The following is a 21,514-nucleotide window of genomic DNA, read 5'->3' on the forward strand; positions in this document are numbered from 1 at the left end:
TGATGTGTGTGTGAGCACAGGCACACATGCCAGATTGCACATGTGAGGTCAGAGGACAGCTTTTGGGAGTAGATTCTCTCCTCCTAGCCCGGGCTCCAGGGACCAACCTCAAGCTCAATGGCACACTTCCATAGCCAAGCACATGGGAAGTGGGAGCAGGACGAGAAAGAGCTCAAGGCCCGCCTTGGCCACATAGTGTGTTTGAGGGCATCCTAGGCTACTTGAGGCCCTGTCACAAAATTAAAAAGCCCTCCAGCAGAGCTGGGTGTAGTGCCACATACCTGTGACCCCCAACACTTGGGAGGCAAAGGCATGAGGATCACTACAGGTCTGTGGCCACCCTGAGCCAGAATACCAAGATCCTGTCTCAAGACACACAAAGCAAATCCCCAAAACAAACCTTTATTAAGATAGATTTACACGGATTCCAACAGGAGGGAGATGGGAAAAAATAAAACAAAACAGAAAACAGGCTAATTCTCAACAAGGGAAGATTTAAGACTGCAGGGAAGATTGGGTAATTGTCTGGAGACATTATTGATTGTCAAAACTTGTCTGTATGCCTGGCAATTAGTGGATGGAAGCCAGGAAAACTGTTACACACTAAAACACATACGACAGTTCTGCCAAACAACTATGTTGACCCAAAATACCAAAGGAAGGAAAACAGTCACAAGGTACTGAAAGATGATGAGTAAAAACTTTTGGAAAAAACCTCCAAGGCATAAAGTATGTAAACTAAGAGAAAGGAGCACCAGTCCCCCTGGCTTCCAGCTCACCCTTCAGCAGATGCACTAAACAGAGGCTCAAAGCCTTTGAGTCTTCGTAACACCAACCACTTAACAGAGTCTCAGTGGCCTGTGTTGCTGCCATTGCAAACAAAAGGCTCTCCTGCAGCTGCCAATGGTGGCGAGATGGGTCAGGTGAGATGGGTCAGCGTTACTGTGGTAAGGACATCAAAGGAGACATCACTGTCATATGCCCAGCTGGATACTCTTCTCAGGAACACGGAAGTCAACACAAAGAAGGCTTCCTGCCTGTGAACCTTCTGGCTCCCACATGCCAAGTCGCCTACTGTTACTCAGCTACACTCCACACTGTCCCGGCTACCTGAGGCTAACAGATTCATCCTGCCCTGCACAAAGGAGTAAGCTTCTTTAATTCAGGGTGTCAACTAGACTCCCCAACTGAGGTGGAACCTCGGGCCTTGGGAAAGGACCTCACACAAGCTTTTCCTCTCCCAGCCCTAAGTAGCACAGTTTTCTCATAACTAACAGTCACTCGCTAGAAATCAACTGTGTGATTTCTATCTCCTGAGTAGGGGCTGGTGAGATGGCTCAGTGAGTAAAAGCATTTGTCACCAACACTGACAACCTGAGTTGGATCCTGGGACCCACAATGTTGAGAAAATCAACTCCTGCAAGCTGCCTTCTAGCTCCCAACACACATGCAATGTACACAAGCACACACACACACACACACGCACACAAATATAATAAAAATTAAAAACACAAAGAATTTTAGTTACTTTTAAGCATTCTTATAAAGTTTGTATTTTCTAAGCAATGCTATAAGTGCTGTAACCAAGAATAGACTGTGTGTGTACCGTTCAGGTGCCAGCATTAGAGATGTGTGCCACCACACCCAGCTAAAGTAATGTTTTTTAAAGATTTATTTATTTGTTATTATATATACAGTGCTCTGCCTGCATGTGCACCTGCAAGCCAGAAGAGGGCATCAGATCTCATTATAGATGATTGTGAGCCACCCTGTGATTGCTGGGAATTGAACTCAGGACCTCTGGAAGAGCAGTCAGTGTTCTTAACCTCTGAGCCATCTCTCCAGCCCTAGAATAATTTTTATACTTATTAAAAGATAGAACAGTGATAAGAGAAGGTGTAACCAGGTATCTTCATACCTGGATTTTGTAATGTTTCTTATATATGTTCATCAAAGATGCCCATGTGCAAACGCTGAGGCCAAGGAAGGGCACTGGGTGTTTTGCTCTGACACTCTTCGCCTTATTCCGTTAAGACAGGCTCGCTCCCTGAACCTGGAGCTACTCTATGGCCAGTAAGCCGCAACAAGCTTGGCTCCGCACTCCCCTCTCTCCACTCCTGCACTGGGTTACAGGCGTGCCAGCTTTTTAATGCACCACTGGGCCTGGTTATTTTGGATTTTTGTTTGTTTGTTTGCTTTTGAGACACTGCTTCTCTATGTAGCCCTGGCTCCTGCAATTTACTGTGTAGACCAGGCTGGCCTCAAGCTCAGGGAGGCCTGCCCTGCCTCCCGAGAGCTGGTTTGAGGGCATGTGCCACCACACCTGGCTGATTTATTTTTTTAAGTGTATGTTCGTGGGTATGTGTGTGAATATGTGCATGAGTGCTGGAATTAAAGGCATGGGCCACCATGCCTAGCTAAAAATAAGTAGGTAGGTAGGAAAGTGTTCCTAAAAAGACTTACGGAACTAGAGCAGAGGTATACCAAGACCAAAATTCAGGCTGTACCTCATAACCTAATCCACCTTGTGTTGAGAAAGTGTTCTTCCTCTTAGCCCCAATGTGTTACTACCTGAGAGTCAGAGGTCCAGAAACAAACTGAACAATGAGTCAAACTCATTTCATTTCACTCGGGAGGCAACTTTAAGACAAAACCAGAAATCTACTTGAAGTTTTATAAGCACTAAAGGCAAAGATATCTCATACCATGGTCATTTTTTCCCCCTTCCTTCCTTCCTTCCTTCTTTCCTTTTTTCTTTCTTTTCGACACAAGGGTTTCTCTGTGTAGCCTTGGCTGTCCTGGACTGCTTTGTAGACCAGGCTGGCCTCAAACTCACAGAGATTCCCCTGCCTCTGCCATCGAGAGCGGCAGTCTAGCTTTTAAAATTTGTTTTTATTTCATTTTATATGTATGGGAGTTTTGCCAACATGTATGTCTGGACAGCATGTGCATCCCTGGTGTCCGCAGAAGCCAAAGCAGAGTGTAGGGTTTCCTAGGACAGGAATACTGACGCTGGGGAGCCATCATGTTGTGCTGGGAATTGAACCTCTGGAAGAGCAACCAGCACTCTTAACCTCTGAGCTATCTTTGCAATGCTTATTATATAAAACAACTTCTTTTTATCTAATGCAAACTCCTTATGTTTTAAGTAGCAGAATGTCATTAGGAAACCGATGATTGCCTGCTGACAAATGTTTCCAGGACACACCAGTGGCCACTGAAGATGCAGGATGAGCTGTGACAGTTCTCAAGTGACCTACTCACTGGGATCACCTAGGACGAGTTTAAAAGCACCCGTGTGGGACCCGCCGCAGATCAACTGCAGTGCCTAATTTACTGGCACCAGTACTTTTTCAAAGCTCTCCAGATGACTCCAATGTGTACCCAAGTTAACAGCTTCCAGATGTACTGGAATATGCCTTCACTTTGGAATCAGAGGGCATCTAGGCTGAAATTCCTGGGCCCACCTCTTTAGTAGTTAACTTCATTTCCTCATTTGCAAAGTTGATAACATTTATTTAATCTTTATAAGGAATCACAAGATAATGCATGTAAGAGTATCCAGGCCTATGATATTACATAATTTTATTAATTGTAATAACCTCTAGGAAAACTCTCTTCTATTGGTGCACTCCATTTAATCTGTCCACAGTGGCAGCATGGAAATAGCCCTCTAAAAGATGTTCCTAAGTCACAAACAGTTCATGCTCTTATATTCATTAGCGCTAAAGGAGTGAAAACAGTAGACAAAAGAAATAGCAGGGCTCAACAAGCTCTCAATCTGTACACTGTGGAAAGTGGGGTCGTTCAAACTATTCTGCACCTACTTAAAATTAAAAGCAAGAGAACCTAAAACAAGCACACAATAGGCTTTCTCCTTCACTTCATATATAACCAGAGAAATCAAACCAGCATAAAATTATAATTTCTAAAGTGTCTCATCAGTCTTTTTATTTGCATCAGTAGTGCTTGGTGGCTCAAGTCTTCTCTGCCCACCCACACCCATTTCCTCACATGGTGGAGAAGGCCCTGAACTGAAAAAGCACACTGGGTATTTCACTGATGGAAAGCAGCACTGAACAGAACCACCAAACAGCACCAGAGTAGATAATCTGATACGAGCTTGAAAAATGCGTATCAGGTAGCATGGTTCATAGCTACCTACCTGTCCTCCACAAGAGTCCAATGTCCTCTGGCCTCACAGACAGGCATCTGCACGTGTGTAATACACACAGAAATGGGCAAGTTCTCTCTCCTCTCTCCTCCCTCTCTCTTTCTAACACACACACACACACACACACACACACACACACACACACACAATAATTCAGTAATTAGCTTTTTTAGATTTATTTATTTTATGTGTAACAGTTTTGTTTCACATGTATATGTGCATGCTTGGTGCCACAGAGGTCAGAAGAGGGCAATGAGTCCCCTGGAACTGGAGTTACAGATGGTTGGCAATTAAACCTAGGTCCTCTGCAACAGCAACAAGTGCTCTAAACCACAGATCCCTTAATTCAGTAAAATTTAACGTTAAATGATATACACAGTAAACACTAAGAGGACAGAAAACTTAATCAGAACTTCTAAGAATCCTAATGGTAGACACGAGGCTGTTAAAATCTGAAGCAAACCTAATATTTCACATATTATTCAGTTACAACTCAAATATCTGAATCTCATGCTATATTCTCTTCAGCACAGCACATGAAAATAAACAACAAAGTCTTTGCTACTGTCGCAGCTGTGATGTGTGTTCCAGTATACATTAACATTCCTTCTGGAAAATTCTGCCGCTTTTCCTTTAGTCCAGTTCTCCTGGTCAACAGAATGGGTCTGCGTTCCGTTTTGCCCTGACAGCTCTGGTTCCTGCCTCACTGCAGGAAGTAGTTAAAGCTTTGCACCTGTTCCTGACTGCGGTAAGCTGGGGGGATAATACTTGATAAAGTGAGTATCTTTGTGCTTATGTCCTTGGCGGGGTAGGGGTAGGGGTGAGGGTGGGGGGTGGTCACTGGCGAGCAGGAGCAGGAAACACCTAGCTGGCTGTGTTGGAATAAAGGAGTCCTATTTTCTAACTGAAACTATTTCCAGATTTAAGTGCTGAGGGGCAATGGCCCCGTTTCATTGTGAACTTAAGGCAAATTGTGGTGCTTGAGTCCTGGACGGGCCTGCTGATCTAGGTGAGCCTGACAGAGTCTGTTATTGGGAAAACCAAGCAATGTGGTGGTTCTGGTCTTGAATGTCCAAACTCATGGGTTAGATTTTGGCCAGTTGGAATCAGGCATACGTGGTCCTGGAGTTTGGCATGGGAATTAATGTCATGCTTATAAATCATTCAACAATCTCAAATCAAACACAAAAACAAAAAAACATACTGTTTTGGGGAGCACAATAAACAATAAAACTTACGTAGGGCCGGCACTCATAACATCTTTCCCTTCTTATTGTCGTTCTCTTCCTATTTCTTATGTTTCAACTCTCTTTTGTTTTGCTCCTTATTGAAAGTGGACAATTACTGCTTACTGAAGCTTCACAAAGTGTACGAAAGATGAGATTATAAGGTACTTAATACTCTACATAAAAACCAACTTTAAAATGCATGAAAAGTAAATGTACGCAAGTATTTCTGTAAGGTAAGAGCTAAAGAATTATTAGTAAAAACAAGACATTCTAAAAATTCCCACAAAATCTTCACAGCTGTTAACAGGACAATGTTATTGACAGAATTAGATCTGCAAAAATATACTTCAATTAAACATGATGGGATATTCTGTCACCCTAAAGATCACCAAGGAATGAGGGAAATGGGAAGAGGCCGGAATTCACTGATAGTCCGGATCCCGAGGGCCGTAAAAACTGCTGTTTGCAGCAGAACGCGGGGAAGATAGCCATCAGGGCTCACTGAGGTCACGATCTGACACAGACAATGCATAAAAATTAAAAACAAGAGACAGAAGGATCAGTCAGCTCAAATTTTCAGTTTATACCAAGTGTGGAGAGTATGAGCTCTCAAATTATTATGCACTGATTAGTAGTAGGAGCTGCAGAAAAAAATTTTAAACCACAGAACAAGTACACAACGGACTGCTGCATCTCAAATTCACAAATTTATTTACCCTTTTATAACTGGATATTTGTCATTTCTGGTATTCAGAAATCTGGCAATTCTTTTAGTTCTAGTTACAATACTGTCATAGATAATTTTATAATACATATGATTTATACATAAAAAGATTTGTGAATTTTCTCTAGTTTCTAAATAAGAGAGAAAAGTCATACAATGAGATACACGAAACTAGTATTCATTTCTTCAGTCGAAGAAATATGTTTAATATGGAGAATTCTGCATCAGAGTCACTGTACCACAGGAACTAATGGAGATTCATTTACAAAGGACAGGAACTCATGAAATTCTCAGTACGGATCATTTATCATTTTTGTTTAAGACCACGTGACACCTAAAGATAGGCAACACATTAAATAGCATTAACTGCTGAATGCTGAGCAAAACCATTACCTGACCATATAGATCTCACAGCAATAGCTAATGCATGCATGGGATGGAGGCAGGTAAACTGAGTCAAATATTAGAGAGGGAAGTTTGCTAGGATATGCAGTGCTGAGAAACTGAAGAGAGAGAGAGGACTAGGGTTCGCCTCCCCACACTCATACGGTAGCTAACCGCCATCTCTAATTCCAGTCCCATGGGATCTGATGCCCTTTTCTGGTCTCCTCAGAATTAAAAGAAAGAAAGGAAGACAGAAAGATACACAGAACTAAAGCTGGATGTGGTGGCATCTGAATTTAAAAGCAGAGGCAGGCATCTCTCTGAGTTTGAGGCCAGCCTGGGCTACATAAGGAGTTTTGTCAGCCAGAGTTATATAGTGAGACTATTGTCTCAAAAAAAGGGCTGGAGAGGTTAAGGACACTGACTGCTCCTCCAGAGGTCCTGAGTTCAATTCCCAGCAACCATATGGTAGCTCACAGCCATCTATAATGTGATCTGATGCCCTCTTCTGGCCTGCAGTTGTATGTGCAGGCAGAACATTGTATACATAATAAAAAATAAATAAATATTTTTTTAAAAAATCTACCCCCCCCCAAAAAAGATAAGCAGAACTAGATTAAGCTGATGAAGGAGAGAACTAGAGAAGAAAACAAAAAGAATCAAAAGGAAATATGTGGAAAGCCAGCTGCTTCAAAAACACAAGCAGGGACTGGAGATGGCAGTCCAGAGCACCTACAGCTCTGCCAGGAGACCCAAATCTCTCCACAACACCCACAACAAAGGATGACAACCACCTACCTCAGAGCTGGGGGACCTGACACCTATAGGCTTCTGAGGAAACTCACATCCAAACGCTTACAAGTACATATAATTAAAAATAATTTTAAGGGCCAAGCATGGAAGCACATGCCTTTAATCTCAGCACTCAGAAGGCAGATGAAGGAGAATTTCTGTAGATCCGAGGCAGCTTGGTTTACATAGTAAATTCCAGGAGAGCCATGGCTACATAGCTGAGACCATGTCACAGCAAGCAAACAAACATACATTTTAATTGCTTCTTAGTGCAAGCAGCAGGCTGGGGAGACAGCTCAGTGGGCTCCGCACTTGCTAGGCAAGCCTGCATGACCTGAGTTCAGCTCTTCAGACCCCATGTAACTGCAGCAGCACAGAACGATGCAATCCCAGTCATCCCTCGGGGAGATGGGAGGCTGGGATGGGAGAAAGGCCAGTGGCTCACTAGTCAGCTAGCCTGGTAGACACAGCAGTGAGCAAGAGAGACTTTGTCTCACACAAGTGGCCGGAGAAGAATGATACTCAAGGCTGTCCTGTGACCTTACACATGAGCCATGGTAGGTTACACACAGAGTAATCATTACTTTTTATGCTGAGTGGAAGAGCTGCATCTCTTGCCTATATAGCTGCCCAGCATGCCCTGCGTTCAGACACCATTACCACCCAAACCCAAACATGTAAGCAAGATTGATTTTAACACAATTTGTCATTTAATAGTGATTTGAGCAAATATAAAATCATATCCCAAACTAAATATGATTAAGTTTACAAAAAGAAGGTCAGAAGATTGATTTTTTTTTTTTTTTTAAAGAGCTAGTTAAATGCCTGTTTATATGCCAAATTCCTCTGGTTTAAAAAGAATGCAGAGCCCAGCGTGGCAGTTTTGGCCTTTAATTAGAGGCTTGGGAAGATCACAAGTCCCAGGCCAAGCCAGGTAACTTACCTGGACCGAATCTCAAAATTGTACAATACTAAACTAACATTTAAAAGAATACAGCTTGAAAAGTAAGCCAAAGGGATCACTGTAACAGTTGCATACACAGATCCACGTGCTGAGCTACTAAAATAGATGAGAAACTTTATAAATGTTATGACCAAAACTCTATATACCTGGTATGTGAGCAGTGATAATTCATAGAAACACTGCAGTAGCACACAACAGGGAATGACACGTGAAACATGGCTCTCTCCTCATCCTCATTTCAGAGGTCTTTCCTACCCACTCTAATGCAAGAGTGTGTCTACTGGCACAGCTCTCAGCATCTCACTTGGCATTTTCAAAGTGGAATGTGTGTGTGTGTGTGTGTGTGTGTGTGTGTGTGTGTGTGTGTGTGTGTGTGTGTGTGTGTGTGTGTGTGTAAGGGGTGGGGGTAGAAATACAAACAGAAGAAGAGAGGGATGGATTGAGGGAGGAGGGAACTCCATCCTCCCTCCCTCCCGCCATGAGGACACAGCAGTGAGGTGCTACCACCTTTGAAGCAGAGCAAGCACACACTAGACAGCAAACCTTCTGGTGCTTTGTCCCTGGACTGTGGCCTGATGTTCCAACAGAACCGTGAGCCATACCTTGTTTAGAAGTTTAAAAAGATGTTGCGGGTGAATGGCTCAGCAATCAAGGAAATGCAGGTATACTAGAGAGAAGGGTTGGAAATATAGCACCAACCCCTCCCTGTCCTTGGAGTTATGGTCACTGAAACTGTCTAGAATACTCCAATCTCAGTGTCCTTGCTCCTCACGCCCTATCTGCCTGTGATACTAAACCCCAGATAAATGCTAGCCTCTGAACTGCCTCAGTCTCCATTTAACGCCCATCAGTGAAGGTCTGCGGGAGCTGCATGCTATACATGTGTGCCTGTGTAGACTCTGTAGGCACCCAACTCAGGTGCACATGCCCATGTATAGACACTCACCAATACACTAATCAAAAGTAAAATAAATCTTAAAAACAAAAACTGAACAAACTAAAAGAGATGGCCTGGAGCGGCGGCCAGTGCTTGACGCATGCTTGCTGCTCCTCAGAGGGCGGAGTCCCCATCAGGCCATTCACACCATCTATAATTCTAGCTCCCGAAGATCCGGTATCACTGGCCTCCAAGGGCAGCTGCACTCCTGACATGCCCATGTGCCCACACATATACCTACAATTTAAAATAAACATTAAAAACACAGTTAAGGAGTTAAATGTAGGCTTGTAAAGCTGAAGATGAATGAGCAGCAGGGCAGTGACTGAGGTCCATAAGATGAGCAAGTGCTCGGACTGAAATCTGAGTGCGTCTTGTGACCTGGCAGGCCTGCCCTCAATCTCCAGCAAAGGCCTTCAGAGAGTAAAAGTAATTACTAGAAAACTATACTCAGTAATTCCTCTGATGTCTAGAACTCAACCTTTATAATTCAAATCCCATTACAACCATCTTGGTCTTAGTAACTTCACATCTCAGTCATTTCAAAATGCCTTTCTGTTTCATCCAGGCAGTCCTGAAAATCACTGAGAGAAAAAACAAACAAACAAAACCAGCTACTAGGATCCTGTCTTTGCGTTTATAAGGGAACTCAAGAGAGAAAAGTGATCTGATGCACTCTCAGGTACACGACAGAACTACCTAACAGAAGTGAACATGAACAGAACAGTCCAATGTGCACACCAATAAAAACAGCAAAGTGGAAACATGAAACACCTGTCTCGGGCACACAGGCCTCTAAAATACCACTTGTCACACATAACTTCTATTTGTGTTAAAAATGGCAAACTGGGGCTGGGTGTGTTGGCATGTGCGTGTAGTCCCAGCATTTGGGAGACGAGGCAGGAGGCTCCTGAACATACTGTAGGACATACTGCAACCCTGTCTCAAAGCAGGAGAGAACGGTAGAGGGTGAGTGTGTGTGGTAAACAGTTCACTGTAAATCAACTTGAAAGTCTAACAACATTTGATAAGAAATGGAAAATTTAGGTGTATTTAACAGCAAATCTTACTTTTATCTGCAAGTATATGGAGCTTTACATCATTTTCTTTTTTAAAAGTGTTGACGCAGTCTGGATATGGTAGTGCACACCCAAAATCTTGGGAGCTGAGGAGGAGGATTAAAAGTATGTCTAGCCTGAACTATATGAAATCTTGTCTCTAAAACCCAAACAGAAAAAAGTAGGTATGCTCAGGGAAGACTGGCTGCCAGCTGAGCCTTGCGTTCCTCTTGTTGTTTTATAGTGATGTCCTCAAAGCTCCCCATACAGTGCCGCTCAACAGAAAACCTAAGCGTGGACTGACAAGTGCGTGCCTCACAATAAAAATGCTACTTTCTTTTCTGCTTGTGACATTAACTGTTCCAGAGAGGTGGCACATTCTCGTATCTAAAATGAAAGCCTATAAAAAACTGAAAGGCACATTATGCCTTAAATGAGTTTTCTTGGTTTCATAAGCTTTTCTTATTTCTCCTTCAGAGAGCTTCGGAATTAAAATTAGCATTTGAAAGTATTCAAAACCCGTTGAACCCTGTGCTTAGCGTTGGTGCTCTCCAGGTGCAGCTCTGCATGGAACAAGTAGCCCACCTGTTTTGTCTGAATTTGGACAAATTTACAACTGCTTCAACAAAAAGGTAGCAACAGCTCTATGACCTCACAAATAATCAGGACCTTGTCTTTAGGTCAAAAACCCCACACCCTAAATATAAAACTGCATTTCCGTAAGTAAATGTAAACCAAGGCTATTACACTATTTATGAAATACTTTCATAGTACTTCCTGGTCACTTGAAGAAAGAGATAAAAAGGGTAAATCAAAACTTCTATTTTTTTTTTTTTACTCTATGACCACACCATGTTTGGGGGATAAAAATATAAGATATACACCAATCACAAGTATGATGTACCACAATACAGAAAATACACAAGTATAGTCACACTAGAGAACCAAAATGCATATAAATAGCCACGCCCGCCGCGCATGCAGTGCAATGCAGACCATGCAGCCCTGCCGTGCCGTCTGTCGCTCCAGACGCAGGAAGATCACATCTCCCGGCACAGTGCCAGTACAAGTTAGATAGCCACTGTTAACTCTAACATAGAAGGCTTCATACGAAAGGTGACGAAGATAAAGACTGCATAAAGGCATGAGAAGTCAGAGGAGGGAAACAGTACTCCAGACAGAAAACAAGGAAGCACCCACCCTCACCAACAGTCCGTAGTTAGCTGCCAGCATTTTATCCCACAATTTTCATCCATGTATTTGTGTGTGCCATGACATGAACGTGGAGGGCAGACGGGAATGGCCGGAGATGGCTCTCCCCTTCCATTACATGGATGCCAAGGATTGAGTTCCGGCTGTCAGGCTTGGTAGAAAATGCCTTTACCTGCTGAGCCACCTGCTTTACTCCACAATTTTGTGTTTGTGTGTGTGTGTGTGTGTGTGTGTGTGTGTGTGTGTCCATGTGTGTCCATCCGTCCATGTGTGGCATGAACTCGTGATCCTCCCGTTTCCACCCTCAAATTCTGGAATTGTTTGAAGCCAATTTTTCTTAGACCTCTTCTCTCTGTATGAGCCCCAGCTCCTTTGTTCGTGACAAGGACAGGAGCTGGCCTCTACCTCCTAAATGTTATGCTTACCAGCACATGCTACCACAAATGAACATGCAGTGTACTTTTTTTTTAGGTTATAAATCATTTTAATTATTTGGTAACAATTTTTGAGGGGGAAAAGTGTGCTGCTTGCCAGGTTTTGAAAAATTCTACATGTACAAATATGAACTATGGAACAACTCCATGTCACGCAGATCAAATGTAAATCTAACAGAAGAATGAGAAATGTGATTACATATACACCATAAAAGTCATAACACTGAACTTCACATAAAGTTTACAAATATTAAATAGCTGCACTCTGACTGGGCAATACTACAGTGTCACTAAGAAAGAACTTACACCGGACTTTCTTCTTGGCCAATGGCAAACACAAAGACACAAGACATGAGACTGTCCTAACTATCCATGCACACTGGAAAAGTGGCATGTGGCTCAAAACAGGGAGCTGTGGCACGGCGTCGGCTCCTGTAAGCAGGAGGGCCGTGAGCTGGAGGCTGACCTGGGCCATACATGAGATTCCATCTCGGATGAGGGTGGGCATGATGGCATTGTTCCATCACTTGTATAACTTTCTCATCAAAATATTAGAAAATTTTATTTGTTGCTATTTCATACATACCAAAGTTTAAAAAAAAACTGATTAGAAGTAATTTAAAATACAAAATGCAAACTTTTAGGAGAGTGAAGGAAAGATAAACAGTGAGGGGGATGGGGGAACAAAAAAAAAAATTGGTTCCATGGTACGATGCTTGCTGTTTAAGAATGAGGACCTGCATACTGATCCCGGCACCCACATAAAAACTAGGAGTGATAATGTGTGCCTGCAACCCCACGGCTAAGGACACACAACAGGCAGATCCCAGGGCTTGCTGGGGAGCTCTAAACTGTGAGGCCCTATCTGAGCAAGTGAGGTGAAAGCAATAGAGAAAGACACCCAAACCCAACCTTGGACCTCTGCACAAGCATGCACAAGTCAGCTGCCCCCCCCCCACATGCATACCTTACATGAACACCCCACATGCATACCCCACATGAACATCCCACACATATACAATTTCTTAGTTAATTAAAACATAACTATGAAAAACTATCTTTGCTATTCCTACCTGAACCAAAATATTTGTTCTAATCAGGTTAAACATTGCTTTACTATGAACACCAATTTAACAGCATGGTCTAATGCTGTTTGACTGTTTATTACTTTGTTTCTCAAGGTCTGCTTGCTGTCTTACGAGCAGACTATTACGTACCCTGACTGGCTGAATAAATGCCTACACACCTGGGCAGGACAAAAATGAGGTAGGCGTGGCCAAAGTTCATGGACTTTGAGGGAGAAGGATCATGGGAGAAATGAGGAGACAGGTGAAAGAAAAAGAAGGCAAGCCACCATGACACAGTTAAAGAACCACGTGGCCGGGAGGAGAGAATGGGTACAGAGCAGCAGCCCGGATGAGCGCAAGGGGACTGGATGGGAAGGGTCCAAATAGCAATGATTAAGGCAGACGGCATGGGATACACGGCTGAGCAGTAACAAGGTGGATAGAGGGTTAGTATCTGTCCAGCCCCAGGTAAAATAAGGCTTATTTAAACACAACAGGTGCCCATGCCTTTTGTTTGATATGCTAGTGGTTTAGAAATAACTGCCATAATAATTATAGACTTTTAATAATAAAAATTAATAGCCTATGTATTTTCTGCAACACACCAGGCTTACTTAACTGGGACCTTGTCTGTTATCCCCATGTATGATGATGAGTTCATCTGCACAGGGGGTCTCCTGCTGCCATGTCAACAGTCCCCACTGTCTTCTGCTCAGAGCAACATCACAGCTGCACTTTCAGTTTCTGGGCCACTCCCTTTTTATCCCTGTCCATAAATGCTACCGGGACTCAAGCAACTAAAGCAAACAAGGAAGCTACAGCAGCACTGCCCTCCTGTTTATGTTGTGAATGACAAAGGCATAGCATTCATCAATAGACACTAGGATGTGATGTGGTGGATCACCCATATGAGCACATCTGACCTTACACAATGACGGCCATACTAGCATGCTAACCATGGAGGCTGGAGAGATGCTTTAGTGGTTAAAAGATCTTCTAAAGGACCCAAGTTCATCCCCCAGCACCCATACTCAGTGCCCAGCAGCTCACGATGGCTGGTCACTTCAGTTCCAGGGATCTGACGCCCTCCTTTGGCCTCTACAAGCACGCACACTTATGGCGTGTGCATGCATGCACATATATGGCATGTATACACACACATATACACACACATAAAACCTGAGCAGTGAAATTGCATTTTATATAATTATGGTTAATATGCCATAGCTAAAATTTGAACAATATAATTAAGGAACTGGTATTATAATGTTACAGTAGCAAATACTGAATAATATAATTAAGAAACTGGTATTATTTAACCATGCATATTGGAACCAGGTAAAGTCAGGACTCTAAAACCAACTGTCTGAAGCATTAGAAGGCAATCAACGTAAGCAAGAGTAATGCAGACTAACTCATTCTATCAGGAGCATTTTCTCTCTCTTCTTGCCTCATCGGCTCTCGCTTTCCTTCATCTCCCTCCCCTCCCTTTTCTTTTCTGCCCCCGCCCCCCGCCCTATGTACCACAGACTGGCTTTGAAGCTGCTGTGTAGCTGATGACCCCCAACTTCTGATCCCCTTGCCTCTACCTCCCACATGTCCACACCGCCATGCTGGCTTATGCAATGCTGAGGATGAAGCCATAGGAAGGTACTCTAACAACCAAGCCTTGGAGCACTCTAATAAATCACGGCGAGGCAGAGCCCAAGCACAAAGCAAGCGTGCTCCTGTGAGGATGAGGAGGCTCACGCTGCATCCTGGCTTGGGCAGAGACCCTTCAGGATGCATTCAGTTTCCAACTGGGATCCAAAAGAACCAAGCCGAAGGAATGAGGACACACACTTCTTCACAAGCTGAACAAAAAGGCTTCTATATCACATCATGCGCTAAGTGATCAGCCCCGGAGAGACGCCAGCCCACAGCAGCACTGGCAGGCTGGAGTGAGCGAGGTACTCTGCACGGCCGGGCCTGGGGGCCAGAGCTGATTTACAGCGCTAACGCAGGACTGCTCACCGGGCTACACTTGTCCACGTTACTAGACTTAGACCTCAGCGCTGTGTCCTTACCATTCTGCAGTCCCATCCAGAGCTGCTTGTGGTCTTTCTTCTGCATTTCGTTGATCACTTGACTTTTATGCTTTAAAGCATCAGCTTCTTTCATACACGACATAAAGTGAGCTTCAACCACATCCTTGGATGGACAGTGTAAAAGGTCCTTTTCTGGAAAACTCTATTAAAGGGAAACACACACAAAACAAGTCCACCAGTGTTCCCAGCACACCATATTTTTACAACAACTACAAATACTGTTTAAGTGGACTTAATAAGCATTACCTATTTGATGCAATCTGTACTGTTCCTGAATCCTCATCTGTGAGTTAGCTTTTGCAGATTCCTAAGCATATCACATGTATGAGACCAATAGCTGACACCAGCCAGAGAGGTATCTGCAAGAGGCACTGTAATCCCCCATACCTACCTTGAGAAGAAGTCCCAACTCAAATGAGAAGGCTTCGAAATCCTCAGTGAGAGGAACTCAGGGAAAACACAAGAGGGCAGTAGAGGACACCAGAGCTGAGCTGCTTATGCTGCCAAGGCAGCTGAGGGAAGCACTGCAGAGGATGTAGACGCCTCTCCACAGTCCCCTCCCATCATGAGTGCTTCTCTTCCACAGCTACACAAGTGAGAGTAAAAAAGGTTTTTTCCCCCTCAAAAATCACAGTGAAATTGCAAACAGACCCTTGATTCATTACGTTTCAGTCTTTCCTAATGTGCATTAGCCATTGTGTACATACGCTTATCTTTCTGATCCAAACACATTCTCACAGATAAAGAGTGTGATGCCATACTCTCTCATTTATCTTCCAACTTAGAAGCATAACAAGCTAAACTTCATTTCACTTTTACAGGACCTGAAAGATTCCCTTTAGAAATCAGCTCAGTTGAGATTTGGGGGTGCCTTTTTATCATTTTGCACACACACACTCCCCACAACATTCTAAGGACCAAACCCAGGACTTTCTGTGTTCTATGTCTGAGCTAAATTCTCAGACCCTCCCTCTGGAGATTATAACTGTGTTATTTAATTAGAAAACTCATCAACTGTCTACAATGTATACTAGATAGAGCTAGAAGTAACTTTACAGCATTAAATCAAAGCACTCCTTACAAGTGAAAAAATTCAATCTATTAGCAACACCACAAAACTGAGTATACTTTGTTAAAACAATTAAGCAACACCAAAATAAAATTTTCATGTCACACGTAAAGAATCAAGTATCTCATTAAGCACAAGCTCTCACTGTTTTATTACTGTCACCTCTAGTAGTAGATTCAGCTCTTAGAATGAAAAATATAAAGTCATACTTTATAAGTTTACTTTAATAAAAATTCCTTTTAAAAGTTTTCCAAGATTACTGCACACACACAAAGGGTTAGGAGGGGAGGGCATTTTCCCCCAAATATTTCTTCTAATGCATTATTTTTCAAGTAAAGAAAAGAATATATTGGGAAAAGCAATTTGATGACAGTTATAATCCCAGATTCAGGAGGTAGAGGCAAGAGAGACACAAATTCGAGGCCAGCATGGGTTATGAAGACTTTTAACCCACCTCCTTCTAACAGAAGTTAAATGTCAGAAAGGCACATGCCTATAATTTCAGCATCTGAGGACAATGAACTCAAAGTCACCCTTGGCTGTGCAGTTGCGGGGCCAGGCAAAACTACAAAACCATGTCTCAAAATACAAAAGAGAAAAAGGCAAATGAACCAATGCTAAAATAAGTGTACAAGACACCAAATAATGTTAACATGTCCCCATTTTCTTAAGACTTTAATTCTGCAAGGTGTAATGTACAAGCTTAGCTACAACCAATCATCACTCCTTGCTACCATCCACAGGATATTTATTTCTCATCATGTTTCCTGGGTCCTATTTGTTCCATCTTCAGACTCTCCCACGAGAGTGGCTTTGCCCATTTTCCTCTCTAAGTCCCATTTCACATACATTCTTCCCACTAAAAACATCTATCCAAGGCCAAACGAACCTCAAACTCAACTTCTTTTTGGCTACAACTCTCGATCTATCACCACACAGTCACGTACGCCAGCTCTTCCATTCCCATCACTTCTGTGTCAGTCAGCCCTGCTGGTCACAGAAGCACCATCTACTGGCTGTCTTCAGCACTCACCAAGAGTCCAACTCTTGGGCCTATTCTCCAGCCATGCTCAAATTTCTGCTATCAACACCTCCCATTTTCCTTCCATCTATTCTCTGCCTCGTTTGCCTTTTCCAAAACTATTCTTAAATACTGGTGTGACTTCTGTTTAAAGTATGTAAACTACGATCCCTTTTCTTTTTCACTCCATATTCTCATCTTGAATGAGACTACCTTCTTCCATACTATGTATGAAGTAAAGATTTCCTGTCAGAATCCTTCTCAGGACCTTCAGACCCACACAAATCTAGCTAATGACCCAGAGGTACGATAAATTAATGCCACCTCCACCGCCTCCTCCTCCTTCCCTTAGCAAACAGTCTGCTGCTTTACACCCTAAGTAGATCTGGAATTTCCCAGCTTTCAACACTCCAGGCTAACATCTACTCAGTTCTGGAAACCCTCACAACAGCACCCATGTAGTCAGTCTACTGCTGTAATAAAACACTATGACCAAAGGCAACTTGCAAATGAGGAGGATCTGTCCAGCTCACACTTCCGGGCCACAGTCCATCAATGAGGGAAGTCAGGGCAAGGACTCAAACAAGAACTTGAAGCTGATGCCATGGAGGAGTGTTGCTTGTGAGCTCTAACAGTGAGGCGTCTCCTGAGCCAGCTTCCTACTACAGTTCAGTATTACCTGCCCTGGTTACGGTGCCACCCACAGGGGGGCTGGACCCTCATGTGTCAGCCATCAATCAAGGTAATCCCCAACATACTGTGCACAGGCCACTCTGACCTGAGCAGTCCTTCAGCTGAGAATCCCTCTCTGGTAACTCTAGGCTGTGTCAAACCAACAAACAAGGACACATGCCTGCAATTTCACACACTTAAAATTGAGAGTCACAATGACCTTCCAAAAATTAAGACCTAGCCACATAAGCCATAATCATTGTGAATTACTTCAGGGTCTGCTAACCTGCCCACCTGAACCTCCCACCTGTAGTGGGTGTAAGCATGTTGTTTAATCCCAAGTGTGGGATGTGAGACAGACTTGTGTGAGCGTGTACGGTCTTTGTTTACTGGAAACAGACTTAGGAGAGAACATGTGGTGTTTGTCCACTAGAACAGGAACCGCCTCTGGCGAGGGCATGGTCTTTGCCAACTGATATACATCCTAGTATGGTCTCTGAGAGGAGATCTCTATATGAGCCTAAAACAAAAGGCCTGGTGTTTTGGGTTTGGCATTGCTACCCATCGTTTGGCTGTTCATCGCTCTGCTTCTAGACGCTCCTAGAGAGAAACATTCCAGAGAACGTTCGAGGCTCTGGATTCCAGCTGCTGCTCCAGATTCCGGATGCTGTGGTTGCAGTCACCTTTGCTGAATTGCTGGTTTGCTGCTTAACAGGTCGGCTGAAATCCTGACTATGAAGAGTAGACTCGCTCCAAAGAACTGAGTCTAAAATGGTCTACTTCTCCTGTTACTATTAACCTCTTTTCTCTCCTATTTAGGGTAGGTGGGTTGGAAGGGAGATATAAGCATTAAAGAACCTATAAAATAGGTTTGGAAAAGCTCAAAGCCTGCACCCATCCCTCTCCCTGCACACACCAACACTTGAGTAGCTTCCATCTTCAACATCCAGCAACACTCTCATTTCTGTCTGCACAGCACACCATCTAAGACACTTTCCCTTTCACTCACCAAGTCCCTACGCTGGATTCTGGAGTATTAGCTACTATATAGTATTATTAATTGTGGCCAGCACTTCAGTGCCTGCTGACATATCCACAGCCAACAGTACCCTGAAAGCCTACAAAGCAGAGGTAATGGCCTCACTTCTCAGTAAATAAAGTAAATTACTGAGATATGATTCATATACAATAAAATGTAGGAAGTTTTACCTAGATGATTTTTTTACTTTGAATAATTATCAACAGAACAAGATAGAACATTATTATAAACAATCATATACTCTCATTCTTCACCAATAATTAAAACCACAACCATCATCACCACTCTCATACTCCACCAAAGTTTACCATAAGCTACTCAGTGTCCTGAGCAGCAGGCTCCCTCCTTCCAACCCCCACCAATCACTGATTTGATCTGCTGTACCAGTTTTGCCTATAATAAAATCATCATGTATGAAATAGTGTGTCACTGACTTAGCTTATTCTTGAAATTTACTCATGTGGCTGAATACATGAGAAATGGACTCCTTTCTGTTACTGAGTTGTCGCTGAATGAATATGTCATAATGTGTTTAATACTGCAAGCCTGTTGCTGGCACAATTATTTCCAACTTTTACCTAGTTAATAAAGGCACTGCGAACAGTAATATGCAAGGGTCCTAGTAGACATCTTTCTGTCTTTCTAAATACACAGCTACAAACAGCAATGCTGACAACAGATCTAAGTGTATGTTTAGTGCCATTTTAAAACTGCTCACCTATTTTCTTGAAGTGACAGAACAATTTTAAACTCTCAGCAGCAACATTTCACAGTTCTGGGTACTCAATGTCAAACTTATTCTCAGTCTTTTTCACTTGAGTCATTCTAGTAAGTGTAAAGTAATCTCTCTCTCTGGTTTTCACTTACATCTCCCTGATGACTAAAGATGGTAGGCACCTTTTCATGTATTTATTGGTAATTCATAGGTTCTGCAAACTTTCTGTTCAAATCTTTTGCATTTGTTCCAAAGCAACTGACACATGAGGTAAGAGGCTGAGCATAATGAGAATTCTGTGTGTACTTATGCAAATACTGTCCACGAGCAACAGCAGGTGCACACTGCATTCTGTACCCAGCTGAACAGATCAGCTTAGGAATGCAGGAAGGCTGAAGCCTCCATGTTAGACACGGTTCACATTAGCCACCACACTCACGAACATCAGCCATTCCAACTCCTGATTCCAAACAACCGTCCCACAGCTTCACAGGGGACACGCGCAAGTCACCTATTCCCAGAGGCACCCTTAAGTCTATCAACGTGAAACGCCATCCTTATTGCAGTATTTACATAGCTCCTAGCCGCTTGCCCATGTAAACTATGCTGTGGGAAGGGTTTGGATTTGTCCCTAAAAGTCCTGTGGGTTTTAATTGTACAATTTTAAAAAGCAGTGGTTTTGGTTTTGGTTTTGGTTTTGGTTTGCTTTAAGGAAAACATGTTGGATGGCAGCAGCACTGCTTATATGAATGGCGGAGTCAGGTATCCTTGTCTTCTTCCTCCCTCAAATCCATCACATACGGGTCTAGAGAGACAGCTCAGTGTTTGAAAGCACTTGCTATTCTTGCAGAGGTACCACGCTGGGTTCCCAGCACTCAAACGGTAGCTCATAACTATGTGTAAGTCCAGTTCCAAAAGATTATCACACCTCTTCTGGCGTCTACAAGTAACAAGCATACACAGTCATTCAGGTAAAATATTCATACACATAAAATAAATCTAAAAAACATTTTAAAACATTATTAAGGAAGATTTTTTGCTATGTCCTTGGTCAAACTGAATAAATTATCTTTTACTCCTAAGCTTGCTAAGGGTTTTCAAGGCAATGGTTACTGAACTCTATCTGTATTTCTTCCTTTGTCTACTGATTTTGTTGTGTGGCTTTTCTCCTTTATTTTGCCAATGTAATGAACGGCACTGACTGATGACTAAGTGTTGAATCAATCTTGTGCTCATGAGGTAATAAGCTCAGCGATGGCTGCTTTCTTCTTTTCCAGGTACTGCTGGGTTCAATTTGCTCTTTTTTTGGGGGGGGGGGGCTTTTATATGCACGTTCATAAAAGATACTGATTTACAATTTAATTTCAATTTCTTAAATAGTATTAGGATCAGTTATTTAGCCTCTAAAACAGGCTGGGAATGTCTTCAGTGTTTTGAATGTCTTTGTGTCCTTCCTTCAACCATGTATCCCAAACTCCTAGAACAGTACTGGGCTAGCACACAGCAGAATCTCAATATTTACTGAATTAATACTTATATTTTAACACACACACACACAATTAAACCTAGGTGACAGCATTAAAGCTTTTCCTTCAGTTGGTGAAAAGCCCATGGGAGCCGGCAGATGGGGACACAGGGAAGAAAGAAGACAGAGGCCCCTATATCAGGCACTGCAAAGGTATGTGGAGACGGTGCAGTGACTGTGAGGCTGACAAGAAACCACTGAGGTGCCTACGGAGCCAATGTAAAACTTAGAAAAACACTGGATGGAAAGGAAACAACCAACCACCACCAACAACAAAACCCTATGGTGGCTGTAAAAGCTGGTGCTGAGCAGCCCAGATCAGTTTGCTGAGACGGAAACCAGCTTGTAGGCTGGAGGGATGGCTCAGCTCTGTCGGAGGACCAGCTCAATGCCAGCACCCACACCAGACAG

At 43.0% G+C, this 21,514-nt stretch overlaps 1 protein-coding gene across 3 annotated transcripts in view; it reads right to left on the reverse strand.

The window, feature by feature from the left end:
* The window catches only part of Atg5 (autophagy related 5), a 94,489-nt gene that overhangs the window by 45,944 nt on the left and 27,031 nt on the right, over window positions 1-21,514 (reverse strand). For all 3 annotated transcript variants that reach the window (XM_051164045.1, XM_051164044.1, XM_051164046.1), the window contains one exon: window positions 15,042-15,204. In XM_051164045.1, the coding sequence (XP_051020002.1) occupies window positions 15,042-15,204 (163 nt within the window). The remainder of the gene's footprint in view (window positions 1-15,041; window positions 15,205-21,514) is intronic.

Source organism: Acomys russatus, chromosome 21 (genome assembly GCF_903995435.1).
Source record: "Acomys russatus chromosome 21, mAcoRus1.1, whole genome shotgun sequence".
NCBI classification, from domain to species: domain Eukaryota; kingdom Metazoa; phylum Chordata; class Mammalia; order Rodentia; family Muridae; genus Acomys; species Acomys russatus.